Genomic DNA, 19,455 nt, shown 5'->3' with positions numbered 1-19,455 from the left:
CGACCCTATATATATATATATATATATATATATATATATATATATATATATATGGAGAGGTTCAGGAAAGAACTAATAAATATAGAGAGACTGGAGAACTATTTTAAGTCATTGATTGGATCATCAAGATTTACGGTGGATGTATCATCTTGATGGATGAATGCAGAACTTGAGTTCAAATCCTGAAGGTAACAAAAAAAATTATTTTTTTCGGATGCAGTAAATTTAATAGCGGATGCATTAATTTGTATAGCAGATGCAGTATTTTTAATGGTTCTCTTGTTCTCACGAAAATTATGGTTCTCCTTAAAACCACACCCTATATATATAATACAAATCGAACCGGATAAAAAATAATCGGTTCATTCAATTTTTTTGGTCCGTTTGAATTTTGGCTCACCCCTAAATCCGTTTAGGTCTTAAAACAAAGCGAATGCCTCTCTAATTCGGAGGTAAGCGACCCATGAAATTGACTGAAGACAAAGAGATTCACGCTCTGAAAAACCTAAATAATCATATAAATGAACGGAAAAACAAGGCTTAAAAATGACGTTATATGCAATTCGGCTGTGTAATGGGAAATAGAGAAGAGAGAGGAGATGCCTCTGTATTTATATATATCTCACTCCTCCCAAAAGATCTCACAACACAACTTGTTTCCACTTGCGCAGGTGAGAGGAGAGGAACCCTTTTATCATCTACCTTTTAACTTTAATCAACTTGCGATCTGCCACTTGCATATACAAACAATACTCAGCCGAGCCCTCAAATCCACAAGTTTCTTGAGTGAGAGAGAGAGAGCTTCTTAAAAAGGTGAAATCGTGGTACGATTCCCGACGAATGACTCGAACCCAGGACCTTAGGTTCTTGGGCATTAACCTTCTACCACTAGGCCACCACACGCACACCCTAATGACGAGTTTTGTTATATCAGAATGTGGGTTAAAGCCTCTTCCAAGAATCTATCCCAAACCAACAAATGGTCAGTCTTTCTCTAGCTATAATTTGAGAATTTCAAGACCTAATCAGTTTGGTTCTTCATCCTGTTTATGGAGTGGGATTAGCAAGGAACGTAATTGGGGTTTGAGAGTGAGTGTGTCATAGAGGATTCAGCAAGTGGAAGAAGAGAGAGTGGAATTCGACCAAGCTTTTACACCAAAACACGTGTATAGTTTCTCGCTTAAACAATATAGCAATAAAAATCAAGCTTCTTGTCTTATTCACATTAACTATTTTAACAATAAATCTTAAAAAAAAAATCATATGAACCAAAACCTATATAAATATAATAAAGGCAAGAGTAAAACAAATAAAAGTATAAAAAATTATTAAAGTATCTTCACATACTCTTATAACACAATCTTTAAAAAAAATCATATGAACCAAAGCCTATATAAATATAATAAAGACAAGAGTAAAACAAATAAAAGTATAAAAAAATATTAAAGGATCTTCACATTTATTCTTGAAGGGACATGCTCTTTAAGTTGCTCCTTTGCATAAGCCATTGCAAATACTCCATCTTCAACCTCGTGTCTATAAATGCGATCCCACTGCCGATGCAGATGATACTTGAAACTCCGTGGATCAATAATTATATTTTTTAGTGCAACATCCTTCTCCACAAAGTGCATAATCAACTCTAAATGATTAAACACGCCACGATAACCAACAAATTCTACTTCCTTAACGTGAACATTGACTCTCGGCCTCAGAGTATAATTTCTAGCACAAGCACCATCCAACGACTTGTCTTTCTTGCTATCTTGATGTACAGCCTAGGAGAAATTGAATGGAGTATAATATATGGCAGATAGAATATTAATCAATGTAGCTTAAAGTAGTAAAGAATTGAGATGAATTTCGTTGCAACAACACAAAATTACCTCCACCACAAATCTCTCCAAGCAAGGTGCCGCATTTATCAAATTAACAAAGGATAAGAGTGAATCTGTGTCTCTGTAATAATACCCAATGTTCACCACCAATTGCTTAAGGTTACACATCTCAACAGCTGAAACGAACTCCTGTGATTCCTGCGAGCATATATATATATATATATATATAGTGTAAACAAAAACAATCAAGAGTTAATGGAACAAATTAAAGAAAAGAAACAGCACCTCCCAATAGATGTGGGATGGATATATTTTCAACATCTCTAACTGTGGAAGCACAGGCGAAAACATGCCAACAACATCTTTCAATCGACTAGGACCAAGAAGCAATGCCTTGATCCAAAGTTTAGTAAGGAGAGGCACGTTGACCAGCACAAATGGTATTATCTTGCCGCTGTACTTTATAGTGACAACATTTGAATCCCGAAGCACGACTGATTTGAGATAGTGGCACAAGCTTATTTCAAGGCATTTAAACGAGGGAAAAGTTGCAACAATCTCCAGAGACAAAAGTGCTTGGGATCCAGACACCGACACTTGTTCGAGCAGAGGGCACTTCTCCAGAAACAACTGCACAACCTCACCGCTCACACTCACTAAATGCAAACATAGCTTCTTAAGCACCTCAAAATTATTCGGCAAATTCCCCCTTTTATATGGAAACTCGTAACACAAATGAGAATCGGGGTAAAATCTAGCAATACCCCTTGCTAGAGAGGTTAACCTCAACTCCAACCTCTCAACCTTCCTACTGAAAGCATAAGTGAGCCAATCATCGATCTTTTCTCTATGAGTTTGATTTAGATCGAAATACACTTTGAATTCCTCGAGATTGGACCTCTGATCCAAAAGCTGGTTCGACACTATGACGTGATCAACCCATCTAACGAACTTACACCTTTCCTCTTCCAATGGCTCTATACATGCCTTGTTCACTGATGGATCCGTGAATCCAAAATTTTCCATAAATCTAATAATCTTACGTACTGATTGTGTGCCATCAAAATCCATCGTCGTCTTACAAGTTAAGACCCACAAGTATCTCCATGAACTACAAAGTATGCTAGTTGCAGTAGCTTCCTTGGCCGTCAACAAAGACAATATCAACCCTAATACTTCTTTCGGTAGCACGCTAATTCGATCAACCTAATAAGTAATAATAGGTCAACAACAAAGCAAAACAGATACAGATAACTGGTTTCTGCAATTTCTTTTAAATTTCTACTTCCCTTTCTCATCATATAAACGTAAAAGACAACAAATTAAAAATTAAAATAAACAAGAGAACCTTGGATACATCTGTAGAGATGGCCAATCGCTCCCGCTTCTCTTTCAACATTCTTACACCTTTTTAATTTTTCAACCTGAAGAAAAGCTGTAGAAGCAAGAGCCGCTCGTATAAGTTGAGATTGAATAAAACAGTAAGGCACATATTACAGCAAGTCAGCAACAACCACGAGTTAAAAAACAGGGACATGAGCCGAAACTAAAAAACGAATGAAAGAAGAACCATACTCATTTGGAAAAAGTAATGCATCCCTAAGTTCTATTATGCACACTGAAGAAGACACATTATCTATACAAATTGCAAAAAAGTAATGCTAATGCCCCAAATACACTACTGGTCCTAACTCCTAACAATACCAAATAACATAAATCAATCCCAAAATCAATTCTTGGAAAATAATTACAAAAATCAGTGTTGCCGGAGAATGAGCAGGACTGGTCGTGGTGCTCGGGAAAGGAGAAAAAGTCGAAAGAGGCAGAAGGTGCTCAAGCGCGGAAAACTCGAGCTGCTCTAGCAGATGGTGCTCAGGCGCGGAAAAAACTGGGAATACGTGCCGGCGACGTGGTCCGGTGGGAAGAGGTCGCTGGCGGCGGGTCGTACAAACCAGAACCAGAAGGCAGAAGCTGTATTCGTGGGGAATGGAAGCCCTATTCTATTAGTTACAACTTAATGAAATTATAAATTGGTATCAATTTATATTTATATTGTGGATTTGCCTTATTTGGGCTTAATTAATTTGAGTTGTTAATCTGGTTATTATTATACAATTTTGTTTTAATTTAAGGGTGATTTTAAACGTATCCTTCAATTTTCTCATCATAGGCAATTATTATCATTATTATTATTATTATTATTATTATTATAGCCCCCTTTAAAGTTTATGATAAATTAATAAATTTTTAAAAAATAATTTCAAAGAAGATTAGTATATAATCTCAAAACTTTTATAACTCCAACATAACCCAAACTCAAATCTCTCCCTCTCTCTCTCTCTATGTATATATACATATACTAGTGTGTAACCCGTCGAAATTCGACGGGGAGTCACTTTATGTTGTAATTATTATTGTACATTTTTTTTATTACAACATATAAATAATTTTTATATAAATTATTTAAAAATTTAATTTTATTTTATCAAAATAAATTGCTAGTATAGATCAAGCCTTTTGGCTAGTTATAGTTCTTATTGAGAGTTAAAATAGATTGTCTTTTTATACATTATTTGATGAAATTTCATAAAAAGTTGATGTAAGCTTGACGATTTTAAAAAATAATAAGAAAAAGATTTAGGTCTATTTGACATAATATATGATGAAGAATTGACACATCGTATTTTTTTGTTAATTATATATAAAAAAATTACTAATTTTCAGGAGTGTGATTTTTATAAATTGATAGACAAAATTTAAGACCATGTCTTATATATGAATATCATCTCATCGGAACCTTACAAAACTTTTGAACATCATCTTATCTGTAGCTTGAAATATCACATTAAACTTTGTACATTGAACTTCTAATCATTATCTTTTTTGAAGCTTGTTATATGAGATTTGGCTTATGGGTATCATCTCATCTTATTCTTGAAAAGATAAAACTTAACTCGTAAGCAACATCTCATTTGGAGCTCATAAGACCATAACTGATTTGTGAGCATCATCTCGTGCGAAGCTTGAAAGACTATAACTAACTTGTAAGCATCTTCTTGTGTGGAACTTGAAAGACCATAACTGATTTGTGAACATCATCTCGTCTATAATTTGATAGACAGAGCTTAGTTCTAAGCATTACTCACTTGGAGCTTGAAAGGCTGGAGCTGAGTGCTAACCATTATCTCATTTAAAGCTTCAAAGGCCGAAATTAAGTTGTGAACATCATTTTGTTTGGAACTTGACAAACTATATCTAATTTGTGAGCATCATATTGTTAGAAGCCAAAATACTTGTAAGACTATAACTGACTTGTAAGCATCATCTCGTGTAGAACTTGAAAGACTATATAATTGACTTGTAAGCATCATCTCGTCCATAGTTTGATAGATTGAAGCTGAGTTCTAAGCATCGGTCATTTGGAGCTTGAAGGACCGCAGATGAGTACTAAGAATTATCTTATTTGAATCTTAAAGGACCAAAATTTAGTTATAAACATCATCTCCTTTGGAGTTTGACAAAGCACTTATAACTTATGAGCATCATATTGTTTGGAGCCAAAATTGAGTTTTGAGTACATCTCAAATGAAGCTTGATAGACCATCTCTGATTTTTTAACATTATCTTTCACCCGGAGTTTGAAAGATCAAAAGTGAATTTTAAGAATCATCTTGTTTAGAGCTATACAAAAACATATACCAAGCGAAAATGCTTATAAATAAATTAATCAATTTGTATTATCACTAATTTAGTACAATTGACAATTTTCTACGTTGAATAAATAAAAAACTTATGCAGACATATCAAGATAAATTAGTTTTAAATATATTAAGCCAAAATTTACTATATTTTAGTTTATTTATATAAATGTTAGTGATTAGAAAATCATCTTATATTTAACGCACAATTATAATTTTCAGCTTTCTCAATGTTAATATAGTTGTAAACTCGACATTTTTTAAAATTGAATTAGATAACTAAAAATTTAGAGTTTTCACATCTACGCCAAACTACATTTTCCTTAAACATATATCAAATAATTGAATTTTTCAATCCAATTATTAATTAATCCAATCAAACTAAGTAGCATATTTAGTTTTTAAAAATTCAATAATAATAATTTGTACTATAGTTGGATGATTTAATATTATAGGAAATAACAAAGCTAAATTATTTGATCTTTTTTAAATATAACTATTTAACAAATATAAATAACATATGAAAAATGCAATGTATTACGTCATTATTTTAATATATCAACTCACATTATTCATTAAATATAATTATAGCCAAAGTAATATTAGATAAATTGAATTGATTTTTAATATGAATATAACTATTTATTTGGCAAACTGAAAGTTAATTGACGAAATTAAATTGGCGTTGGAAATATATAAACCTATGTGGCATTTTATAATCACTACATTTTAATTTTCCTCAATTCTCATTCATTCTTTTTTTTTTTCTAAATTTTAATCAATTTCTATATCTAAAAACCATTAAAAATCTAAAAATCATGATATATTTAAAAACTAAATATCTAAAAAATCATTATATAAATATTCCAACAAAATAAATTCTATCCTACGTGGCGTCGTACAATCAGTCCATTCTAATTTTCCTCAATTCTCATTCATTTTTATTTTTTATTTTTTATTTTTTAATCAAATTCCATATTCAAAAACCAATAAATATCTAAAAATCATTATATATCTAAAAACTATTAAATATCTAAAAATCTTTATATTAGTATTCCACTTATCAATAAAATTTTATTTATATCCATACACAAAAAATAAAAAATACATATATTTGTAATTTTGAGGTTGTAATGATTATTGTAATATTATGCTTTATGATATCCAACTCTCCAATTTCAATTTAAAAATGTACTCCACTTGATTACTTTAATATATATGACTTTGATGTTATTAATTCTATTTATATTCCCTAAAAAATTATCTTCGGCCTCATGGCAGACCAATTCAGGTTCCAACGTATATAATACTTTAATTGGGTTAAAATAAAAACCACCCTTAAGATAAGAATGTAGAACTAATCTATACCCTTAATCAATAATACTTTAATGGACATGATTTAAAATTTATTATATTTTAATTTGCCTCTAATACCTACTGTATATTAGGAATAAAAAACTACTATAGAAAAAGACTATAGATCCCTTAAAAATCACAACAAAGTTGATCTCAAAGTGCGAAATTAGATAAGTATCCTTAATTATTAAATCAACGAAAAAACAACCTTTCAAATAGGATTTAATCATATCGCCGTTAAGATGGAAAAATAATTAGTACTAAGTTCTTACAATAAAATGGTTTTTATTTGAACTACCATATATATATATATATATATGTGTGTGTGTGTGTGTGTTAATAGGCAAAAGTGCCCCATCCGTTATTCAAATTTTGAAAAATGCTCACCCTTATCATACAAAGCTATCCATGCCCTAATTAAGTGAACCACATAAAATGCCTTTTGATTGTGATGGGCGGGCATTGTTTTCCACAAAAAGTGTTGACAAAGTCTTACACATGTCTGCCAAAAGTTGTTAAAGTGTAAGAATCATCAATTTCAACCGTGGGTTCGGTCAAATAAGTGTTGGAAAAAGTGAAACACTGAAAACAAAATATATTTTTTATTTATTTTTGAATTAAATGAAAAGTTTTAGAAGTAAAAAGTAGGCTAATTAATCGATGGAATATAAATACTACTCCCTCCGTCCCAATAAAAGTGGCCACTTTTATTTGGGCACGGAGATTAAGGAGGAGATAGTTATGTTTAATTAATTGTGGTCCACCAAAATTAAGGATTTAATTAAAACTTCTTCTTCCTCTCACTGCATCTGGGCGACGGCGATGGTGGCCGGCGCCGGAGGTCGGCCCTCGCCGTCCTCTATCTGCCGTCGAACCAGCTGCCTGAAATCATCCCCAAATCAGACTTTCCGGCGATGGCAGAAATCATCCACAAAAATGAGGGGGGGGGGTGGGTTTAGCCAAATCAATTCGACAATAAAACAGCACAAATCATCCCAAATCCACAAAAAAAATCAGCACAAATCATCCACAAAAACGAGGCAAACCGCAAGAAATGAAGCAAACCATCTCAAATCTTGCAAAAATTTTCAAGAAATGAAGCAAATCTCAAACTAAAAATGAAGCAAAATTTCAAATCCCACGACGATGTCGACTTCGACGGAAGTTACAGAGCGGCGAAGAGGCGGTGGTTTCTGAGACGAGATCTAGGGCTCCTCCCGTGGGCATTATAGAGTAAGGCCTGAGAAGAGAGGCAACGCCGACTGAGAGGCAGAGCGGCGGAGAGACGACGTCGACTGGAGCGGCGTCGACCAACGGCCAAATCGATGGCGGCGGCAAAGCCCTAGCCCCAAATCGGCGGCGGCAGCAAACAGCTAACCTGCGCCTCCCTCCGATTCGTAGACTTCCGACGGCCAAACCAGTGAAAACCCGCGCCGCCGACGAGGTAGGCGGCAGAGCCTTCAAAGAGAGAGAGATAGAGAAATCTGCTTCAGTGAGGGTGTTGTGTTTTTGGAGGGAGAAGAGGTGAGAGACGAGAGAGAGAGAGAGAGAGAGTTGAGAAGGTGATAGCCGACGCCGCGAGGGGTGGCCGGCGGTCGTGGCTGACGGCGGTGCTCTTTGCCGGGGAAGAAAGATGCGGTGTCGATGGTGTGTTGAGTCTGGTGAATGATAAGTGAGAGAGAAGTGAGAGAGAGGTGAGTGAGAGAGGTAAATAAATGGGATTTAATTAGAGAATCCTAATTTTATTTAGGGTTTAGGTCTAGATAACTAATGAGGCTTAATTAAATTATAAATATTTCCATTTTGGGAAAGTGGCCACTTTTAATGGGACAAACCAAAATGGAAAGGTGGCCACTTTTATTGGGACGGAGGGAGTAAAAATTAACAAAATCGGGATTGGCACTCAAAGCACACCCTGAAAAAAAAATCTTGTGTCCGACCGGAAAAAAAGTGTTCGGCTGGTAAAAGCTTGTGTCCGGCCGGCCGGTCGGACATATCAATTTTTTTTTAAAAAAATTGCTGATAATCGACAAATATGATGTGAAATAGGCTTGTCAGTAAATTAACACCCTCAAATGCTCTAATTTCATTGAAATTCACGTGAAATGGAGGAATTTTAGTTTATATATGAGATCTCGGACACACTCCATTGCAAAGTGAGAAAATACTCCAACTCAATAAAAATTTAAATATTTTCCCAAGTGCTGAAGCTATTATTTGTGAATTATCTCATTCCAAATCTAAAGGTACGACATTTTACGTTTGAGATGTAATTTAAGTTGGTTATTGTTTATTTTCAATGTTTTGTTTGATCCTTTGTTTATGATTTAAAGCTACGAATACATGTGAATTAGAGCACATTCTATCATGTTTTAAAGTATTAATTAGTAATTATTAAAGTATTCATGTCAAACACTCTAATTTCATTGAAATTCACGTGAAATGAATGAATCTTTGTTTATATATGAGATCTAGATGGACACACTCCATTGCAAAGTGAAAAAACACTCAAACTCAATAGAAACTATAATATTTTCCAAGTGGTGAAGCTATTATTTGTGAATTCTCTCATCCGAACGTTTAAAGGTATGTCATTTTACGTTTGAAATGTAATTTAAGTTGGTTATTGTTTATTTTCAATGTTTTGTTTGATCCTATATGCTTATGTGAATTATTAGCATATTATAGCATACTTTATGATTTAAAGCTACGTTTGAAGGAAATATATGTGAATTAGAGCACATTCTATCATGTTTTAAAGTATTAATTAGTAATTATTACTTACATTTTAGTTATATACATATATATTTCTACATAAATCATGTTAATATGCTCGAAAATCATGTGTCCGCCCGGACAAGTGTCCTTGAAAATGTGTCCAACCGTGGGTCATTACATATTATGTAATACACGACCGGACACATTTCCTCGGACACTTCCCTGGGCGGACAGATGTTTTTCGAGTGTATTAACATGTTATATGTTGTATTTTTACATTTTAATCCCTTTACATCATATATTTATTTATTTATTATTTTTTCTGTAGATGAATGAATATGGGAGATACTTTGTGGTTAATTATGGAGGTGCCTCAAATGGTTATGAGTACATCGGCGGCTCTTCTAAGAGTTTGCATATTTTCGGAGACACAATGGCTACTACATTGTACATGATAAATCACCTGATGTTGGAGAATTCATTGAGCACTAATTACAACTTGTATTATTTGACGAAGAGATTAAATGGCAGGGTATACAGTAAAAATCTTCTTGCCGATGACAATGATTTGCTTCAGTTGTTGGTGTCCCAGCCACATTTTCCTGAGATTTATGTTGTCGAAGACGAGTATAGTGGAGGAGTGTATGTTCCTTCGTTCGATCTCCCTCAATCTTCCGCATATGGAGGTGAATCTAGTGCAATATTCGAAGGTGGGGACGGATTGGAAGCAATCCAAAAATATGCTTATTTAGACCTATCAGTCGGAGATTCACCGGCGCAAGAAATTGTTGAACCGTCGGTCACTTGGGGTAATCATCAGTCAACGGGTTGGTCTTCATGGGATGAGCCAAATCCGCACGTTTACGATCACCTAACAACTGAGCGTTGTTGGGGTCCAGCTGATGATCAATATACAAACGAGCCTCAGTTTGTGGAGAATGCTGGTAATGTAGATGAAGATTATGTTCCATCGTTTGAAGCCGAGACTGATACAAGCGCCTCTGAAGACTTGTCAGAGCCAGAGAACTTGAGAAGGGCGGGGATTGAATATGCAGGTTGGCAGAATTTGCAGATCGATGACGATGATGATGAACAGGTTCCTGGGGCAGATGAACTAACTAATTGGTTAGTTCCGGTTATCCCGTTGGACGCTACAGCGGCACTTGTGGATATTGAAGTTTATCAGCTACTACCTCGGGAGTTGTCAAAGAATTCTTATTTTAATAGCAAAGATGATCTGATCGTTGCAATCGGTCTGTGGAACATGAAGCAGGGCAAGTAATATTCTCTCACCAAATCAGACAGCAAACGAATTTACTTCAAATGCAAGCATTCAGATAAGTGCCCCTTCAAGCTCAGTGCATCGTCTCAAGATGGATCCATTTGGGGAGTGTATAAGTTTACCAATGAGCACTCATGCGACGGTGATCTAGGGCGCGTAAAGCGAATAAAGGCCCCCGCAAAAGTTGTTGCAGCATATTTAGCACAGAAAATACATGACGATTGTGAGATCTTGAAGCCGAAGGCCATCCAGCTGGAGCTGCAACGTGAGTTTGGTGTACAGATCAAGTACGATGTTGCATTGCGAGCCCGTAATCGAGCGACTGAGATGGTTTATGGTCGACATGATTAATCCTTCGAGATGCTGCCGAAGTATTTATACATGTTGAGACAATCCAATCCCGGTTCGTTGGTGGAGTGGGAAGTTGACATTGATAGCCGATTCAAACACTTATTTGTTGCTCTTGCAGCTTCGGCTAGTTGTTTCATGTTCAACTTACGGCCAGTGATTGTAGTCGACGGCACACACTTGAAGGGTAAGAATAGGGGTATTCTGTTTGTTGCAGTGACGAAGGACGGCAACAAGAGTTTATTCCCACTCGCGTATGGTGTTGGCCCGAAAGAGAACGATGAATCGTGGATGTATTTCATGTCGCGCATTCGACGTGTTTATGGGCAAGCCAATCCACTTTTGATTGTCTCTGATCAACATATCTCCATTGCCAATGCTATCAGGAATGAGTTACCAAATGCCACCCACGGCCTATGCTACTACCATTTGCAAAATAACCTGAAGCATTACGGTAAGGCAGTGGTAGAGTTGTATCGACAAGCTGCATTTGCGTACGAGAAATCTAACTTCACTAGGGCTATGAACACCCTAAAGGTTATGAAGAGGGCTGCGTACGATAAACTAATGGGGATTGGGCCGGAAAAGTGGGCTCGTTCGATGTGTCCTATGCCTGTGCGACGGTATAGTTTTATGACATCAAATGCTGTTGAAGCTTTTAATGCCAGATTGTTGTGGGCAAGAAGACTTCCTATCTGCTCAATGTTAGAGGCAATCAGACTTGTTATTGAGAAATGGTTCAGCGAGCGACTAAGTGCTGCACAACAAAGCGAGGAACCCTTGTCTGCTGAGGCCGGTAAAAGGGTAGCTATTGAAGTCCAAAAAAGTCGTCGATACACTGCACAAAGGTTGAGTGGCCGGAAGTATAAGGTGCAAACTGCTGACAGAAGCTTTAAGGTGGATCTGGAGAAGAAAAAATGCGAATGTCGAGCATTTCAGCTAGACCAACTGCCATGTTCTCATTCAATCGCTGCAATAAGGTACGGGCATTATTTCTAAGGCGGGTTCATGTAACTGTAAATATGTTATAATGTTCGTTATATTGATTATTGTCGGAGGTTGTTTTTATAGTGAGGCAGGTGATACGATCACGGAGTATGTAGACGCTTACTACAAGAATGAATTTCTTATCGATAGTTACTCTGGAGAAGTTAATAATCTCCCGCCGAGACACCAGTGGTTGATTCCTGAGGACATCGCTGAGAGTGTTGTATTACCTCTGATTGTCACTGGATAATCGGGGCGCCCAAAAGAAGGTAGACATCGAGGTGGTGGTGAAGGCAGTAGCACACAAGCAGATGAGTCTTCTAGTATCAGGCGTCGTAAACCAAAGAAGTGCAGCATCTGCCATGAAGAAGGACACAGCAAGAGAACGTGCGCTGGCAGGGCGACTGAGCCCAGGGAGTAGTGGTTTCTATTTGTGTGTTACAGATAATGATATTGATTGAATTATCTTATTATTCGATAATATGAAATGATTAACTGGAAATAATGTTCGTTGAATAACCAAATAAACCACACATGAATATAACAATATACAACACTATGTAAAACCAAGTCTATTGAATCTAGCCTTCGCAGTTTCACACAATCCAAATATAGCTCTAGTAAAGTATATCGGCTGCTCTGTCCCCACTCATATGGTACAACAGAAGTGAGCGGCTCAGCAAAGTATATCGGCTGCTCTGTCCTATACTCCGGTCGCAGGAATGGGGAAGAAGCATGAGGGTAGACATAGGTCTGATAAACACTCATTTTGCATTGTTTTTAGGAGTGTTTAAGTGTCAAAGTGCTAGAATTATGCTTGGTTGTGATATCATTTGGTTCAAGTTTCATATTCTTTTGTGATATTGCTTTTGGGTATGGTTTTGGTTGTTTTGTTTTAGGTTTGAGTGTTTTGAAAGCTACAAATGGATGTTGAAGATCCAAATTTCAAGTTACAAGTGTTCCGGATGCATAAATCGACGAAACGAGCTTGAAGAGCTCGAGAAAAGGAAGAAACGGAACTGCCGGCGACCCAGCCGGCGACCGCCGGCTGAAGAGGAATTTTTGGAGCATCAGCCGGCGACCGCCGCTCAGCCCGCCGAGAAATCGGCGTGGCTGGCGATCGGGCGGCGCCCGCCGCGTGAAGAAGGAAAATCGTGAAGAAGGCGGCGACCGCCGCCTGCCCACCGTGGGGTCACCGCCAGTCCGTCTTTTTGCGTTTTTTTTTGCGTTTTTCAAGTCCTTTTCGAGCTCAAACTCTGTATTTTACCCTGGTACTATAAATAGGTCTTCTTTTGACCTATTTTGGGTTCATTTTTCAGTTCCCAGACTTTATTTTTCAGTTTTCTAGCTTTCAGAATTTTATTGCTTTCTAGTTTCCAAGGCTTGGATCAAGACTGAAGATTCAAGCTGCTACACTCGTTCTTATTCAGTTTTTATACAATTTAGTTTTTATAATTGCTTTCTTTTTAATTATGTTTATGTTTTATTTTAGTATGTCTGGCTAGTTTCCTTTAGCTGATTCTAGGGTTTGTAAATAGTTAATTGAATTCATGTGATTTATTTGTTAATACCTTTGTGCCTTCCAGTTTATGATTCATAATTCCTGGTGCTTAATTTCTTGTGAATTATCTGATCAATAGTTTGCATGTTTAGCTATTCGGTTTGAGACCTAGCGGAGATAACTGTTTAGCGGATTTAGGAATGTATGATATGATTTTAACCTTGAGACCCTTAGGAGCTATTGGGAGTTAGTAGATTTTCTTGAGACCTAACGGAGATAGATAATTTACTAATCTACGATCGTTGCTGCTCTAGCGAGAGTGATTGATTAATTAAGTGATCTCTCATCATAACTGGATTAAATTGGTACATAGGATTAATAGATTAATTGCATAGATTTAGTTAATGAATTTACTACCCTAGGATCAGTTGTCTTTTAATATTTGATTTTTCCTACGATCTTTTAATTATTGTTATTTGCGTTTTAGTTTAAGTTAATTAAACCTTCCTGTTTTCGTTTACCTGCATACTGTGAGAGTCTGTTTAGGAAATAGATATAGTGATTTCGTCATAATAGTCTATGTGGATACGATACTCTGCTTGCTATTTCTGTGCTACAATTACACTGTTTAGTTGCAGTTTTTGTTGCTATAAAAATAGTGATCAGGTCGACCAGTCAAAATTCTGCATAGCCGGTTTGTAGTCGCTCTGACCCTGCATAATGGCCTGCCACTGCTCATTATAATTCCGGGTCTCTGCAGGGTGAGAATCATAATCTGAAGGGCGTGGATCATAATGCTGGGTCTCTGGATGGCGTGGTTCTTCATCGCGGGGATCGTCGTCGCAGGGATGTGAATCGCTTGGCCCTGAAGCGCTGGGCCCTGAAGCGCTGGGATCGGCTCTGTTCTTTGGAGGAGACCGTTGCTGGTAATCATCAGGGGAGTCAGAACCTCGAAAATGTTTGCTCTTTCCCCTATCCTTTTTGCCCTTGCCCTTCAGTTTATCGTATAATTTGTCGAAGAACTTCTTCATCTCCTGACGGATCGTCTTCTTGACCCATTTACGGTCCACTTCATCCTCGCTAGGACTGGATACAGGCTGAGATCCGCTCGACGATGAAGAAGTATGCGGCGCTGGGCGCTTTCCCGGATCAACTGAATGACGAGCCGGCTCGTGGGGTCGAGCATCCCTCACAGGGCCCCGAACACTCTGACTGCGAGTCATACGAGGTTGACTAGCTACATCCTCCTCGTCCTCGCGCTTCTCCACAACACGGGCTCTGGTGTGCTGTGGAAATTGGACACCCCGAGCTAATGGATTCTAAGGGGATTTGAATCTCACCGAGAGCTCGCCCGGTGTCGGCGCTGATATGAAGTAGTTACTCACCAGCTCGTGCTCATCGGGTTCCAGACCCAAGACACCACCCTAGAAAGCAACATAGATAATATCTTAGAACATAAGTAAAACCAGTAACGGTGAAACACTAAATCTGAAATAACTGATTACCTGTCCCTCGAATAGATCTCGCAAATCGTGAAGCCGAGGCTTAGCCCTAAAAATCCATCTCAAACATCTAGGGTGCGCTGTCGGATCACCACTAGATGCTGCCACCATCTGTCTGAATCCCGGGACGCGCTCCAATGCCCAAACAATCTACATTCCAGTATTACTTTCTATTTTCCGTTGTGTTTTCATTCGAACAAGATTCAAGGCTCCAGGACGTAGGTATCATTTCTATTAATCAAGTATTTCATTTTGTTACATGATGTGTTTAATTCAATTCGCATTTGTGAATTCTGCTATGTGTGAGTAGTTCCTTAGGTGAGGTTTTAGGGGTGGAAATAATTGTTGTCAACGTGTAAACATTCGTGAGGCATTTGTTCTTTCGGTTGAGTCTCGTGGTTCCGGAAGGATCTGTTCGAAACCATGGGCAGTAGGGGCCTAACGGGTGATCTTCGTTCGGTAAAACGTTGTCCGTGTCAAGCAAAGGCCAGGGTATATCAGGGCGTGACAACCGGTATACCCAAGACCGAGTAGCTGAGCAGCGTCAACAAAAAGCGTTGTAGATCCGGAAGGTGGGGAAAGGATTGATGGGATACACTGTCCTTCCTCAGTCTTAGGCTTCTCTAGAGAATATCCATCAACTGTGACGAGGCATCAAGCCATGGTTATCAAACGAGGAAGGTAATTTCTGCGCCGTAGCATGTCTATGACTGGTCGGCTAACAAGCCGGAAATGGTTGTGTCCAGGAGGCATGTGTCACTTAAAGTGCAGAGTTGGGGACCTCGGGAGAGAAGGTTGGTGAGGGTCATACTTGGTGAGTAACGGGTATGACTACTACCTAAGGAGGAGTGAAGCACTGCCTTGTGACCGGGGATTGTGTGACCTTCGGACCAAGTGACCACAATGGGATCAACCATCCTAAATGTGAAGTATACCCCCTTGAAACGCCCCAATGTCTTTGGGCCACGCCTTGGGTTTATATGGACCATGGACGGATCATCAGTATGCCTATGACCGAAACGAATGTTGACAACAGTTATGACCTAACCGAATAACCTCACCCCTTTGTTATTATTGATTTTGTTAATTTCTTGTGCAGAGTATACAGATTGAGACCTGGGACACCTCAGTTTATCGTCGGAGAACAAAGTGGTTCCTCACTCCCTGTGGGATTCGACCCTACACTTGCCGCTAAGACTTGTTTCTTATTGTGAGACGTAGGAGCGTGTATTGTCTGTATCGGGCATACACAAGTATTTTGCCCGCACCGCACGACGGGTGCGTGTCAAAATTGGCGCCGTTGCCGGGGAGTGACGCGCAACAATTTTGTTCTCTCCTCATTCCATTTTCCGCTACTGGTGCATGCGTGGAACTCGTAGAGTTGTAAGAGCATTGATGTTTGATCCTGATATTGACCGTACCGAAAGACGACTGCGCGTAGGAGCACGAATAGCGAGACGCGAAGCTATGGCAGAAACCGATCAGGTAGAAGCCATACCGGAGCAGACCCTCAGACAATTGGCATACCCAACTAATCTCAACTTGAGACCGAACGGAATCACCTTACCAGTAAACCTGTTCGCACCTCGTCGGTATGATCTGAAGCCCTCTTTACTTCAGATCTTACCAAAGTTTAATGGATACCCTGGAGATGATCCTCACACTCATCTCCAAGATTTTGAAATGACAATCATGCATCAATCCAGTGACGAGCAGCAAGAGTATGTCAAGCTGATACTCTTCCCTTTTACCCTGGTGGACAACGCGGGAAGATGGCTGTATGACCTACCCGCAGGTGGTGTCACGACATGGGCACAACTGCAACAGGCTTTCTTGGAAGAATTCTTCCCAGCATCAAGAGTGGAGCGGATGAGATGGGACATCCGCAGCATAAGGCAAGATGGGCTAGAATCCTTCTACGAATATTGGACGAGATTCAAGAGAATGCTAAGCAACTGTCCCCATCACCAAATATCTCCAAAAGATCAAGTGGAGAGTTTTGTAAAGGGCATGTGGAGAAATGATCACAGTTTGGTCCTAGCAGCCTGTAATGGATCATTGATGAGTAAGACTCCGTTGGAGATCTTTCAATTGTTGGGCACCATGGCAGAAGAATCCCGCGATGAAAGGCATGAAAGAAATCTAGAAATACCAAGAAAAACTGAAGAGAAAGAGGAGATGTCCAAGCTGGAGAAAACTATGGAGAAAAGCATGAACGAACTCAAGGAACTTCTATCGGGTCTAACCATACCGAAGAAGATTCGTCAGTGTGGCCTTTGCGATGCCACCGGGCATCAGTCTGAAAACTGTCCAAATTTCGGTGAGGACATTGTTGATGTTAATGCCATTGGAGGACATGATGGGAATCCACGGAAGTATGATCCTTTTGCAAACACTTACAATCCAGGGTGGAGGGATCACCCCAACTTTCGGTGGAAGCAAGATGGTCAGCCCCAACAGCAGAACAATATGGGGATACCGATGCAACGCCCTCAGTACAATCAACCAACATCAACAACAGTATCAGCTGGGACCACCCCAGCACCACAATCAGAAACAACAGCAACCTCCGTACCAACCACCACATCGGAGGGCCCCATGGGAAGAAACCATCGAAAACATGGCTAAGGAGAGCGAGAAATTTCGCAATGAAATTCGTGTCGGCATGAACCAAACCAACCAGCAGATTAGTCACTTGACTAAGGCAGTGGCCAAATTGGAGAAGAACGCTGGTAAGCTCCCAGCCATGAGAATCAACCCCAGAGAACACGCTCAAGTCGTGCTAGCTGACTTTCCAGAAGGAGAGGAAAAGGAAGAAGAGTTGTTGGCTGAAGCTGAACTAATTCTGGGAAATCTGAATAAAAGCGGTAAGGATCTAACTGCTGAACAGACTAGAGGTAGCAATCTAACCGATGCACCCTACCCAGGACGCCTGAGACAGAAAGCGAAAGAAAGAGAGGCAAGTGAAATGATGAAGATGTTTCAGAAAGTGGAGCTAAGCATACCCCTGCTCGATGCTATCAGGAAAATTCCAAAGTATGCCAAATTCTTGAAAGACCTTTGTTCGAGAAAAGTCAAGATGGAGGAAGAAGTCCGCTATGTGATGAGAGAGAGTGTCTCGGCGGTGATCCAACGAAAGCTACCTACGAAGCGGAAAGATCCAGGGATGTTTACCATTCCGTGCAACATTGGCGGAACAAACATGGATAAGGCCATGATGGACTTGGGAGCTTCCATTAATGTGATGCCATTGGCTGTATATAGGAGATTAAATATTGGTGAGATGCGGAACACTCGTGTGGTCATACAGTTAGCTGACAGATCCAACGCCTATCTTGAAGGAGTGGTGGAGGACGTATTGATTAAGGTCGGGGATTTGATTTTCCCAGCTGACTTCTATGTTCTAGACACCGGACCAGAAACTGGAGAGAATGCCATACTATTGGGGAGACCATTCATGATGACCGCGGGAACCAAGATCGACATAAAAACTGGAATTTTGACATGTGAATTCGATGGAGTTCAAGAAGAATTCAACATCTATGAAACCATGAAGAGGAAATAAGCAATGGAAACGGTGGACATGATCGATGTGTTTGAACCCTTGGTGCAAGAACAGGGAATGACTTTTGGTTCCAGGGATACCACAGAGAAAGTGATTCAGTACGGTCTGACTGATCGGGATGCGGAACATATGGAGGATGATGAGATGAAGGAAGCCATCTTGGAACTTTACTCTCTCCGAGAAAGTACCATGGAAGCTGAGGTGGAAGTAGATCAGAAAATCAAAGAGTTAATTCAGGAGGTCTATCTAGCTGAAGGAACATAAACAAGCAAACCGAAGTTATTGGCTCAGTATGGGCAAAACGAAAAGCTATACTCTGTATGCACCCGAACAGGAGGAGAAGAACTGCATGCCCTAACCAATCAGGAGCCATGGTATGCGGATATAGCCAACTATCTGATCACTAAGGAACTACCCTCAGGATTGACAAGGTTCGAGCAGAGGAAGTTACTTGTGCAAGCACGATTCTATTACTGGGAGGACCCATATCTTTGGAGGATTGGAGCAGATCAGGTCATACGGAGGTGCATACCCGAGGATGAGCATGCACGCATTCTAGACATGTGTCATGGAACAACAAACAGTGGGCATTTAGGAGGAAAGCGCACGGCCCACAGAATTCTAGAGAGTGGATTCTACTGGCCTACCATATTCGCGGAT

At 39.1% G+C, this 19,455-nt stretch overlaps 3 protein-coding genes across 4 annotated transcripts in view; 1 reads left to right on the top strand and 2 right to left on the bottom strand.

Annotated features, from left to right (window-relative positions):
• The window catches only part of LOC131016908 (uncharacterized), a 1,184,262-nt gene that overhangs the window by 981,070 nt on the left and 183,737 nt on the right, over positions 1-19,455 (bottom strand). The gene's annotated exons all lie outside the window — the stretch shown is intronic.
• Positions 1,302-3,881, bottom strand: LOC131016872 (putative F-box/LRR-repeat protein At3g58880). Of its 2 annotated transcripts, XM_057945653.1 has the most exons (5): positions 3,590-3,881; positions 3,187-3,273; positions 2,124-3,044; positions 1,887-2,036; positions 1,302-1,778 (listed from the first exon to the last, which is right to left on the bottom strand). In XM_057945653.1, the coding sequence occupies exons 2-5, from the start codon at positions 3,235-3,237 to the stop codon at positions 1,443-1,445; spliced, it is 1,458 nt and encodes a 485-aa protein (XP_057801636.1). In that variant the 5' UTR covers positions 3,238-3,273; positions 3,590-3,881; the 3' UTR covers positions 1,302-1,442. The 2 variants fall into 2 exon arrangements, with proteins under 2 accessions (XP_057801636.1, XP_057801634.1); XM_057945651.1 differs by having other exon boundaries at positions 3,187-3,859.
• LOC131015724 (uncharacterized) lies at positions 16,698-18,795 on the top strand. Its single transcript, XM_057944144.1, has 3 exons — positions 16,698-17,025; positions 17,215-17,567; positions 17,752-18,795. Exons 1-3 carry the CDS (start codon positions 16,698-16,700, stop codon positions 18,793-18,795), a joined length of 1,725 nt encoding a protein of 574 aa, XP_057800127.1.

This window comes from Salvia miltiorrhiza, chromosome 3, assembly GCF_028751815.1.
Source record: "Salvia miltiorrhiza cultivar Shanhuang (shh) chromosome 3, IMPLAD_Smil_shh, whole genome shotgun sequence".
Classification (NCBI taxonomy): domain Eukaryota; kingdom Viridiplantae; phylum Streptophyta; class Magnoliopsida; order Lamiales; family Lamiaceae; genus Salvia; species Salvia miltiorrhiza.
This window is presented reverse-complemented; position numbering and strand designations above follow the sequence as displayed.